At 43.2% G+C, this 12,717-nt stretch overlaps 1 protein-coding gene and 1 long non-coding RNA gene across 2 annotated transcripts; one reads left to right on the forward strand and one right to left on the reverse strand.

Moving 5' to 3' along the window:
- The first annotated feature begins 772 nt into the window (after window positions 1–772).
- On the forward strand, window positions 773–3,567 carry s1pr3a (sphingosine-1-phosphate receptor 3a). The gene is given in 2 exon segments (XM_037768858.1): window positions 773–1,053; window positions 1,855–3,567. A coding segment is annotated over 1 exon segment (1,194 nt). The 5' UTR covers window positions 773–1,053; window positions 1,855–1,962; the 3' UTR covers window positions 3,157–3,567.
- A 1,801-nt stretch (window positions 3,568–5,368) lies between these two features.
- LOC119489045 lies at window positions 5,369–8,781 on the reverse strand. Its single transcript, XR_005207085.1, has 3 exons — window positions 8,145–8,781; window positions 7,298–7,455; window positions 5,369–5,504 (listed from the first exon to the last, which is right to left on the reverse strand). It is a non-coding gene; the product is annotated as an uncharacterized LOC119489045 (long non-coding RNA).
- Between the last annotated feature and the right edge of the window lie 3,936 nt (window positions 8,782–12,717).

Raw genomic sequence — 12,717 nt, forward strand, 5'->3', positions numbered from 1 at the left:
AAGGAGAAGGAAAAGTGTGACTCTTCCCTTCCCATCCATCAGTTGGCTCCAATGGGAGAGGTCTGACCTATCTCACACTCCGAAGGAGCGTAGGGACCCAGTCATCTCTTAATTCAACATGAAAAAACAATGAGTCATCAAATAGACTCAGATATACAGAGGCAGATATACTAACTGGCCTGTCAGTGGAAGGGGAGGGAATTCCCAGAAAGGCAAATAAACACATATACGTCAGTTTGTGTTCTTTTTATGAAACCCATGGTCAACTTTTAGATAATGATGACAGAATCTGGATTTCTGTGCTCTAACACATCATTAGTGTCAACCCTGAAAATATGCCACATCAGCAGAACAGTAGAGGCTATCTATCTATTAGAGGATTACGCAACTTGATTGAGTACATACTGTGGGCCTCCAGGCAAAGCACACCGTCCCATGTGTTGCTACATGTAAGTGCAGCAATTTTATGACACATTGAAACAGACAAATTGCCTTGTCTGAAAACAGTCAGCTGCTCTCAAGCACCAACAAAACTCTTTAAACTACACTTTAAAAATCATCAATCACAATGGATGCTTGTTTGAAAAAGTGTTATAAACATAAAGTGACACATCTATATATATATCTATAAAGGCGTCTGGTATAATGACACGCGTGGCTCAGTCTGACCTCTCTGACCTGTCTGACTTATAATTAATGGTAATAAAAACTAAATGGAGAGGTGAGGAAGATCCCGCCCCAGTGGCTGGGAGGAGGAGGAGGAGGAGAAGGAGGAGGAAGAGGAGGAGGAGGAGAGCAGGACGGTCAGAGAGCTGGAGAGAGTCACAGTGTGGAGAGCAGGAAAGCAACAACACAAAGTGGATGTTTGGACGCAGATACTTCCATGATTGGAAACTTTTATACTGGCGAGGACACAATATGGACTTTTGACTTCACGTCGAGGAGAACTCATTTCTGGCAATCGCATATTTTGAGAACACGAGAGAAAAAACACCTCCCAAATAACTGCCACACACCACCGGGATGTTTAGATGAGAGCAGTAACTCCAACAGGTACGATATGTTAACTTTATTTTTCACTTCAGGTCTATATTAGTTTCCAAATGGTCACTCTATTTAACTTTGAGCAACTTATCCAAAACAGGAAAGTTGATCAGACCTCCATGAGTTGGCATCTTGTCTCAACTAGAATAGTGTTGAAACGTTGCCAACAATATCTGTAATTTTTAACGTGTTTATTTCTGTAATTTGTACGTGATTAAGTTTAATTATGAGTGAAAAACTTGTTCATCCAACATCCGGATTACATGATGTACACTATAATTTCAGGATTACTTTGGAACTTTTTCTATTATATTTCCTTATCACTCATCATTACATCATTACTTTCACTAGAAAAATAATGAGTCAGAAAATTATGACATATGTGTCACATAATTTATGCACAGCAGGAACTGCCACAGCTGTTTGTTCAGTATAATAGGGACAATGAAGAAAAAAAGAAGTTGTAATGACCTAAATCTACAGCTTCCTCTTCTGTTTTGTATTTGAGCGACTTCTTTACAAATCTGTGTCATATATTAAGTGTGTTATATGTCATTTGATATCTTACCCAGAACACTTTAATCTCATGTAATGCATTTCCCTGGTTAGATTAAGTAATATGAATTAGGTAGACCTAATATATAACTTATTTTCACAATTTTTTATGTTTCTACTTAACAATTGCTTTCATTTCTGAGTCCTAGAGATTTTTTTCCTCACATAAAATCATCCAAAATGTTGGTGAATGTAACTTCTGTGACTTTAAAGTGTTGAATATAACTTTTAAAAACAAGTTTGATCCTGTAACAGGAGGCAAGATGCAAGTTGTGACCCTGCCCGGTTGAGCAGCCTCGCCTCCCTAAGCTGTATCCAGTGCTGTGGTGCCCTCTGCTGTGTGACCGAGGAAGGCCAGGCAGCATGGGGAACACATGGGAGGAGGGGATGAACCTTGTCATCGTCGAACACTACAACCACTCGGGGAAGTGGGACCGGCCTCGCAGCGGCAGCGCCTGCAAGATGGCCGTGCTGCTCTTCATCTGCGTGCTGATCGTTCTGGAGAACGTCACGGTCCTGCTCGCCCTCTGGAGGAACAAGCGCTTCCACAGCCGCATGTACTTCCTCATTGGAAACCTGGCGCTGTCGGACCTGCTGGCCGGCGTGGCCTACGTGGTCAACATCTTCACCTCGGGAAAAAACACCTACTTCCTGACGCCGGTGCAGTGGCTGGCCAGAGAAGGGAGCATGTTCGTGGCCCTCAGCGCGTCAACGTTCAGCCTCTTGGCCATCGGCATCGAGAGACACATGACGATGGTGCGTTTGCGTCCGTGAGAGACAGCAGGTCGGGGGAGACTTTTAGGACTGTTGGCAGCCTGCTGGCTTGTGTCAGTGCTGCTCAGTGCCCTGCCAAGCCTGGGCTGGAACTGCCTGAACAATAGAGCCTCCTGCTCCACGGTGCTGCCGCTCTACGCTAAGAGTTACGTGGCGTTCTGCATCAGTGTGTTCAGCGCCCTGTTGGTGGCCATCATCATCCTCTACATCAGGATCTACCGCTTGGTGACCTCCAGCGGCCGCAGGGTGAGCAGCAGACCTTCAGAGCGCTCGCTGGCCCTGCTGCGAACAGTGGTTATTGTTCTTGGAGTGTTTGTCATGTGCTGGACCCCCCTCTTCCTCCTGCTGCTGCTGGACGTTGGTTGCAGCCCACATAATTGCCCCGTGCTCTACCAGGTGGACTGGTTCATAGCCCTGGCTGTGCTCAACTCTGCCCTCAACCCTCTGATATACACTCTATCGAGCAGGGAGATGAGGTTGGCCTTCTTCAGGCTGCTGTGCTGCTGTCAGACCAGCATGGAGCACACAGGGACTCCTGTGGCGGGCAACCCCCACCTGGGCACTGTCATTCCCACAGCGGAGAACAGCAAGACCAGCGGAGGAGGGGGCAGCGGGGCTGGCAAGTCTACGCTGAATAGAGGGAAGGTTCCCACACCTATCAACTCTGACAACAAGCATGGAGATCCCTCAGCCACCTCTGTGCCCCATCCCTCTGGGCCTGCAGACCTGCTCTCAGCTGTGCTGGTGAAGGCCGGGGCGCTGCCGCCCCTAAGCAAGTTCTGAGTGGAAGCATCTTAAAAGGGATAGTTTGGGTGTTTTGAAGTGGAGTACTAATCCATAGTTAGTGTAATACCTACAGTAGATGACGGTCGGCACACCCTCAGCTTGGAGAAACAGACAGGAGTTACCCCACAGAACAAAAGCAACGTACTGCTGTGGACGGGAGCCGGCAGCAAAATGTATTTTAGTCACCTAACAGAAAGGCCCACCTAAAAAAGTCAATATTAGTATAAGTGTACGCTATATTTCGAATATTTTTGCCAGTTTACCTTGCTTTGAGACATCTATACTGTCTATGTTTCCGACGGGGTAACTGAAGTCTTTATCTATGCTCTCGCCAAAGCAACCAGACTCCAGTGAAAAAAACTGTAATTTTACCTCGCAGAACACGGGGGTTGCTGGTCTACCGCTGCCTCGATCCGTTAGTTTGTTTGTGTTATTGTGTGACTTTTGTTAGTTCGTATTCACCAAAGTCACACAATAACACAAGCAAACTAACAGGTCAAGGCAGCGGTAGACCAGCAACCCCCGTGTTCTGCGAGGTAATATACAGTTTTTTTCAATGGAGTCTGGTGGCTTTGGTGAGAGCATAGATGGATGCAAGGCTTCAGTTTCCCGGCAGAAAGGGCTGTCTGATGGCAAGGTAAAGGGGTGCAAATATTAGAAATATAGCATACACATAAGCTGATATTGACTTTTTTAGGTGGGCCTTTCTTTTAGTTGACTAAAATACTTTTGCTGCTGACCCTGTCCACAGCAATACATTGCTTTGTTTCCATGCGGTAACTCTTGTCTTTTTCTACAAACTGGGGGCGTGCTGACCGTCATCTACTGTAGGTAATACACTGACTATGGATGAGTAGCTCATACAACAACACTTCAAAACACCTGAACTATCCCTTTAATGAGGCCTTACAGTCACACAGAAGTAGACATAGAACAGACATAGTCCTGCTCTCAGCCACTTTTTGTTAATGCACTATGGCCAGTGTAGCAATGGATAAAATTAAGTAATGATATTCAGCTGGAACCACATAAATGCAGATTAGAGTACCAACAAAGCCACTATTTACAACAACTCAGCAATATTATTAACACCAGAGTGACTGATGTGTTGTGTGTGTCTTACACAATGATTCACGTTCAATGTTTCATATTTCACTTTAAAATGCAAGACAGTTTCACGGAAATGGATTAAGCCAAGCCCCAAATTGAATCTCTTGTCTTAATTCATGTCTGTGAAACTAGACTTGGTAATGCTTCAAACAACAACAGAGTATACGTTTTGGTAAAAGAGGTTGCGCTTCAACGATGGGATTCACAGTCGAGTGCTAGACCCAAAATCCAATAAGCATAAACATGTGATATGGAAGCACATCCCAGATATCAAAATCAAGAAGGACTAAATACTAGCATTTCACTTGTTTCACTGGCTCACATCACTACAGAAAAACGCTTACTTGTTTCAGCACGGAACCTTCTTCAGAGCGAACAACAGATATTAACTTTATTAGTGTTTTGTCTGTCAATGTGTTTATTACATTGTGTTATTATAAGCAGAAAAAAATCTAATTAGGGCACTTTTTTTTGCATGTGCTATATGCAAGTACTCTTAAAACACCTGCATTTTCCATCACAACTTGACTTGGTAAACTATTTATTTTCTGTGAAAACATTTGCCATCTTAATACTATTGGTATACATTTTTGCTATGGTTTGTGTGCATAAAAAAACCATCATGGTACTAGGAGTTAATTATTGATTTTGTTATAATTTGAGATGCACTGTGAGAGAAAAAAAAGTTTGTTTGTCAGACTAGCGGCCTCGTGAGGCTGTGATACTCATTACACACACACACACCAGAAAATGAAATATGAAGACAGTGTTACTATTATTAGATTCTTACCACTAGTGGGACAGAGTGTAAAGATTGTCCTGACGGTGGTGCTACAGGAAAAGCTCTAATCAGGAGGGTTCAACTTCTGTTCGGTGGCCCTTTTTGGACATTTCATTACTCTGTCAGCATCAGCTGAATCAGCGTGGCTAATAACTACACTTGTGTACATTTTCTGCTTCTCATCAGCACAACTAGAAACCACTCACACACGTCAACTAACCACTAGCGAATAGGAGTGTTGGATGTGAATTATTTAATGGTGGTAGACTGTAAATGACATTTCTGCCCAGGGTGGTGTAGTGCCTGATACCATTATATAGCCAATCAAATAAAATCCTATTCCCTTTTATGAGATTTTCACACGTGTCATGTTTTGATATTAAATCAATAACTTGCCTTCCTCTCATCCATGCTCGGTCTCTGTGTTGGTCCCCTGCACACATTGTCAAGGTACCTATACAGGAAAAACAGAGAGAGTGATTTTGTCAGTATATTTTGCATCATACGAATGGTCTGTCATAGTCACATAAAAGCTTATACCATACATATATTAATGCATAAATGCTCTAATCTGTCAGTTCATCATTTGCTATTCAGACAGGAGCAGAGAAATGTCATGTGATTTAACCTGCTGCACTCATTTAATATCCTAATGGGAAGCTGATTGATGCTCTCTTATTCCCGTTCATAGGTAGACCCGGGTCAGCCAGTGATGAATAATGCAGAGAAACTCTTGATATTTATTTTAACTATGGGTTTCCAGCTCGGCGAGGTCAGATATAGCCATTAGTCATGAAAGATGCACTGCATGGATCTTACTTTGAAGAGCTTCCTGTTGTGAAAAGTCACATCTCCCATCATTCTATAAAATCTCTGAAACGTTGTGTGACAAGCCTCAGTTATTGAGTATGTTAAAGGGGACATATCATGCTCATTTCCAGGTTCATACTTTTATTTTGAATTCCTACTAGAACATGTTTACATGCTTTAATGTTAAAAAAAAACATAATTTTTCTCATACTGTCTGAATATACCTGTAGTCACCCTCTGTCTGAAATGCTCCGTTTTAGCACCTGTCTCTTTAAGAGCCCTCCTGAAAAGGTCAGTCTGCGCAGAGGATTGTGGGTCAGAACAGCCAGAAAAGCATGCTGGCTTTCATATTGCAAAATACGACCAGATGTAGTAGCACATCCTGGTATTTTTGGCATGCTGCATTTGACATACTATGTATTGGGACATACTAAATCCTTTTCTGGCATACTAAATAGTATGGTAGTATGAGTATTAGAACGCACAGTGAATGGCTTGTTGAATCACATTTTCTGATCCAGGCAGCACACAAAAATCTGAGTGGGTTGTCTTATTTCACAGTTTCTGGGTTGGTAGGCACTCCAGATCAAATGTATGTGAACAAGCACTTAAGAAGTGAGTTTTTCATGATATGTCTACTTTAAATGAATAAGATAACCTAACTGTTTGGCTGAGGTTTTGTTACGTCTTCTCTTGAGACATTCTGTTTGAATTATCTTTGACTTAAAGGTGCAATATACAGGATTGGGAGCATTTCTTTTGCCTCTGAGCGGCTCTCAACATGGCGACAGCTGAGCCGGTGGCTCAGCGCTAAAAGTGCAAACAATGGCAAAAGTGCTGACAGAGATAACATTGTTTGGTTGCTACGCTTCCGCGATGACAGCTGTAACCGCCGTATAAGAGCAGTGCAGAGAGGCGGCCTTGAGCTAGCCAGTGGGGCACGCTGACATGCACGAACGTGCACTAAAAGGCACGCTCGGCCGGCCCGGCTATGTCAACAAGGCATGGAGAAACTCGGATTACAACACACAAATAGTGACTTCATTCTCTGCTCAGGTAGACATTACTCCTCTATATCTCTACATAGCAAATAGTTGTTTGATGCTATATTTATGCTCTGGATATTGAATTTAGTTCCTTTAAACGGTGATGGTTTTCACGTCACACATTTACAGGATGTTTTTAAACAAAAAGAGTTCCTGATGTTGCATTGTGGAAAAGGGTTTAGTTGTTATGAACTCTGAGAAATGATCAGAGACTTCAAGTGTTTGTTTTCTAGATGCTGATAATCATGTGTTTGTTTTTGTTCTGTTGCAGCAGTGAAGGTTACTCTGACTTGAATCGATAGACGGGCTGATTGCAGCAGAGTTTGTTGTTCATACCACGTTGCACAGCAAAGAGCAGACAGGAGCTGACAGACTGGCATTTCATACTCACCTGAGCTAACGGATATGTCTCTGCTCCGCACCTCCAGATCTGATGAAGAAAGACAGCCGAGCATTTCCAGCTTAAAGGTCACTTGCTGCTTCCTGTCAGAAATGTTTTGAACACTCTGCTTCCTGAATTAGCCGGGGATGATGGTGGCGTTACGCCATCTGGAACATTAGGAAATGCCAAAATGTTGAGCTGTACAGCGTCATTTGCAGTCAATCCCTCTCTCCTTCTGCTTCTTTTCCTCATTCTCACCCTTCCTGTCCAACTTGTTATCCTCTTCCATTTCCTTTAGTTTGAGTCAAATGTCTTTGTTGTCCACATAAAACTTTTCATTGTCGGTAATTTAACTAACCGGGTGAACATACAAGAGTAGACGTACTCCACAAAGGACAGAGGCATTGTTTGGCTGTTGGCTTCCAGGGTTCTGGAAGCAACTGCTAATGACTACCAGGTGTGTCAGCTGATTGATGCTCAGTGGCATCAGTTAGACAACTAGGCTTTTTACCTTGGAGGTACAAATTCTCTTGGATCCGAAATTCAGTGTCTCGAACCAAAAAACTCTTTTTCCTAATCATTTAAATCAAGAGCTTTGTCTTATCAAACCTGTACGGCCCTGTTCCGTAAATAGATAATAGTGAAGGTCATGATAAAATCACATTTTGAAAAACCTTCCAGTAACAACAAGACAGACTGCTACCTTTTACTGGAAAAGTTGAAGAACAATCCTAGAAAGATCGGTCAAAATGAGGAAGAAGAATCTAACCAAAAAATTCAAATTCAGAACAATATGGGAGTGCAAAATGCTTTCAAGGTTTATACCGAAAGTATTTAAAAGTTCAGTATTTGTTACCTTAGAATGAGCCGTTTATATCTACATAGGGAGCGGGTCCTCTTCACGGAGTCCGCCATGTTTCTACAGTAGCCCAGAACGGACAAACCAAACACTGGCTGTAGAGAGGGTCATGTGTTGCTCTCCAACAACTCTTGGCACACGAAAGAAGATTCAGTTGGTTGCAATCTGCAACATCGCCAATAGATGGCGCCAAAACCTACACACTGCTCCTTTAATTTCCAGATTACGTGAACACACAAGGATCAAACAGTGCTGTGTATGAACATCTAACTTCATGTGATGAACTCAAACATGTAACTGATATTGGAAATCATGAAACAAGACATTCATCTATGAACAACACAGAAATGACAAAACAAAACAATAAATGGTAAAATTGTGGTTGTGAAAGGGTAACATTGGTATTTTTCAACCTGGAAATTGGTCCAGTATTGAGGGAAAACGTTGCAAACGGGCTGCAATGTAATCGCTCCAGGCAACTCTTCACCATCAATGTACGTCCACTAGAAGTGCTTGTTGTTGCCACTGACAGATTCAGATTGTTATTATAAGTGTCTGACAATATTATTGAAAGGACCCTACAGAGGAATGAAACCTTTTTTTTACCTTTTGCTTTCTGTTTGTTATTGTGTCATATGACTTGTTGCCAGAAGACAATGGTGGAAATGTGAGTGAGAGTTAGAGAGAGGAGTGCCGGTGTAGCTTAGTGTTATCTAGAAGAATTTCAATGTCATGGAAAAACATTTTATTTCTCTGTAGGGTCCTTTCCATAATGTAGTCAGACACTTCTAATAACGATCAGTCAGTCAGTGGCAAAAACAAGCACTTTCAGTGGACGTACATTGACAGTGAAGAGTTGCCCCGAGCAATTACATTACAGCCTGTTTAGCAGCTGCCGTCTGCAGCGTTCTCACTCAATACTGGACCAATTTCAGAAATTGTTGCCCCCATTAGTCACTAAGACACAAAAACATGGGAAAATAGGATCCAGGTTGAAAAATACCGATGTTACCCTTTAAGAGGAAAATAATCACACTATGAAGATGAGCAGGAAAGACAGAATTATTGCACATCCCGACTGTTCTCATCCTCAGACTCAGTTTCATCATCTTTTCCTTCAATCTTTGTCCAAAATAAAACCTGTTCAGTGAACATTCATTTTCATTTTAATCTCCTTTGTGTCCTCAAATTCCGGCAGATGACACCTTCCATTTGTCCAAACACCTGAAACAAACACTGTTTAATGGCTGCATGTGCTAACTGGGTCAAACACCTTAATAAATCATGTTAACTAAATAGCCGTCACCAGTCCTCTTTGAGGATTTAGACATGGTGGATTTGTGTCATTCTCTGTGCACAATGCCTATTTGCATATGACTAATGTGAACACGACAGAGGACAAGAGCATCACACCACCCCCTGTCATCATGATCCTGGCTTTATACCGCTGCGTGGTGAGGAAGTGTGCATACATGTGAGTGTGTGTGTGTGTGTGTGTGTGTGTGTGCATCCGTGTGTGTTTTTGAGAGAAAGAACAAAGACTCCATCTGGTCCGAGCCTCTGAATGTGCCAGTATGAAACACTTCTGTCATTCTCGAGTCCCTTTTTGTAGCAGCCTGGAGGTGGAGTGGGGCCAGGCGGTGAGCGGCGAGGGGTCCCGTTTGAGGCGGCCGCTCACGCAGGGAGCCCCCAGCCAAAGCCATTCTCTCCTCCACAGCTGAGTTGTACCACTCTCACCAGAGGAGACACACACAGTCATGCGGTGCGTGATGATTCTCCTCCCCTACCTCCACCTCCACAGATCTCTGACACAGTGTAATTACTTGTGCAACAAAGAGAGCGAAGACCAAGGCAGGCAGACTTTGGTGATAAGCTCCCCGAGATCAGAGGGCTTCATCCAAGGAGCAGCTGGGGAGGAGCTGGGGGGAGCGGAGCCAAAGGTCACATGGTAGGAGGATATCTAAAGGAGCTGGCTGAGACTTGGATTGGTAGACACTCCTCCCAGCATCCCCCTCAACACCCCGCTGCCAGTAATTCTCCTGTCTAGAGCGGATCAAGCAGTTGAGTTTCACAAGGAATACTAAACTAAAATATATATATATAGTTAGATCTGTCAGTCTATTTTCTCTCTCCTGAAGCAACAATATGGGAGTCCTGAGCCTAACATGTGCCTCGTCGCTGCAATTAACATTTTTTTTCATTATCAGTTAATCTCTCAATTAACTGATTAATTGTTTGGCCTTTAAAATGTCAGGAAATAGTGGAAAAATCTCAATTTCCCAGAGCCCAGGGTGATGTTTTCAAATTGGATTTTTTTTGTCTAAGATACAAACACATTCAATTTATAATGATATAAAACAGAAAAAAGTGGCAAAGCTTCACATTTGAGAAGCTGAAACCAGCAACCACCTAAATGATTAATTGATTGTCAAAATTGTTATTTTCTCTCAACTGAGTAATTAATGAATTGACTACTTGTTTCAGCAACTAATCTGTATAACAGCATGGAAATGATCACAGATCTCTACATTTAAATGTCAGAATAAAGTATGTTTTTCTCTTGAGGACAGGAAAACCACTGTGCAATCAACCATCATGCTGTGTCTGTCCCCCTGCGTTTCAATATCTTACTCTGGTACGCCGTGGTAGCCTACCTGGTAGAGCGGGCGCCCCATGTATCTAGGCTGAGACCTTATCGCAGCGGCCTGAGGTTCGAATCCGACCCGTGGCCCTTTGCTGCATGTCATCCCCTTTCGTAACTATCACTGTCACTTTCATTAAAGGCATAAAAACCCCAAAATAATCTTAAAAAGGACAAATATCTTACTATGTGAGAAAGTAAACTTGTCCTCACTAGCAACAGGAAGAGAACTACACACTCATTTTTGTTTATAAGTGTATCTTAAAGGTACAGTGTGTTGGATTTGGCGGCATCTAGTGGTGTGGTTGCAGATTGCAACCAACTGAGTACCCCTCCGCTCACTCTTCCCTTTCCAAGACTGCAGTAACGTGAGCTGCCGAGTGCAAAACCGTGGTAACGACATCCTCACCACAATAACACTACTTTAGGAACAATGGGAGTCAGACGGCGGCTGGCGGTATCACTGTTTTGTACTCTGCGGATCATGTTATCGCAGTTTCACAAGCGTGTCGGAGAACTGCGGAAGCCTTCAGGTGACATAAAAAGGCAAAAAGCTCTCTCTAGAGCCAGTGTTTGGTTCGTCCGTTCTGGGCAGACTCCGTGAAGAGGACCCGCTCCCTATGTAGATATGAAGGGCTCATTCTAAGCTAACAAAAACACAATGATTCTTAGTTTCAGGTGATTATACACTATACTTCCAGTACTTTGCACCATGAATTGAATGAAGACTTGAAAATCTAATTCAATTGCACGAACTTAAACTAATTGTTTGATCTTTTTAGAGATGTATGTGCTGGTGTGTTTTGTTGTGTGTCTTCTCTCAGGTCTCTCTCTCTCTCTTATGCAAAGGAGATGTTGACCACCTGATTAAACAAAATGTGTATTTGCCAACCAGCCTTTCAATGCCACCCTATCATAACAGATAGGTGGCAGGAGTGGATAAGCAATCTATTCCAAATTCAACATCCCCCTCTTCCCCCAAAATCCCCCAAACAGCAGCTGCTTCCTCTCCAAACCCCTTAGTGATTGCAGTCCTCTGGTGAGGCCTGACGGCATGCACACACCTGCTCACACTGACCCACGATCCATCTCCTCCACGCCTGCCCGCCACAACTGCTGGGATTAGCGTGTCTGGGATAGGGGATAAGTGAGAGGGAGGACGGCGGCAGCGGCGGCCTTCTAGTCTCACATGCGTGTCCCGTCCCTCACTTGTGGCGTTGAGCGTGTGATCACGGCTGGATGATTCTGCATGCTTCTGTGCATGCGAGCAGCCTGGAGGTTTTCGTGTTGTGTGAAAAGAGCACGATAGAATTCAAGTGTGCAGTGTCCTCTGAAATCTAAAATCGTACTCACAACAAATAAATAAGCAACAGATCTGTCTCTCACAAGACTCCCAACGTTGTGGAAGTGCAGAGCTAAATTGCTGCATTAGCCCTTTAACAAAACTCCATTTAAATATTTTATTTAAAGGACCAGTGCGTAATATTTAAAGGGATCTATTGGTAGAAATGTAATATAATATTAATAAGTATGTTTTCTTTAGTGTATAATCACCTGATGATAAGAATCATGTATTTGTTACCTAATAATGTGCTGTTTAAATCTACATGGGGAGCGGGTCATCTCCACAGAGTCCGCCATGTTTCTACAGTAGCTTAGAACAGACAAACCAAACCCTGTTAACTTTTCCTGCTTGGGTCGAAGTCAATAACGTTACTCGCTTCTGTCGTCGCCGCCGCTCTCTCTCTCTTGCTTCACCACTCACTTCCCACGTACACACACACTCTCCAAAGCACTGGCTCTGCTCCAAATGACGTATGCTACTCTTACAACAACTGGCTCTAAAGAGGGCCATTCGTGTTTTTGCGTCGACCGCCGTAGCTCTCCAACACTCTTGGCACACGGGAGAGGCTTCAGTTGTTTACAATC

This window comes from Sebastes umbrosus, chromosome 5 (genome assembly GCF_015220745.1).
Source record: "Sebastes umbrosus isolate fSebUmb1 chromosome 5, fSebUmb1.pri, whole genome shotgun sequence".
In the NCBI taxonomy this organism is placed as follows: Eukaryota; Metazoa; Chordata; class Actinopteri; order Perciformes; family Sebastidae; genus Sebastes; species Sebastes umbrosus.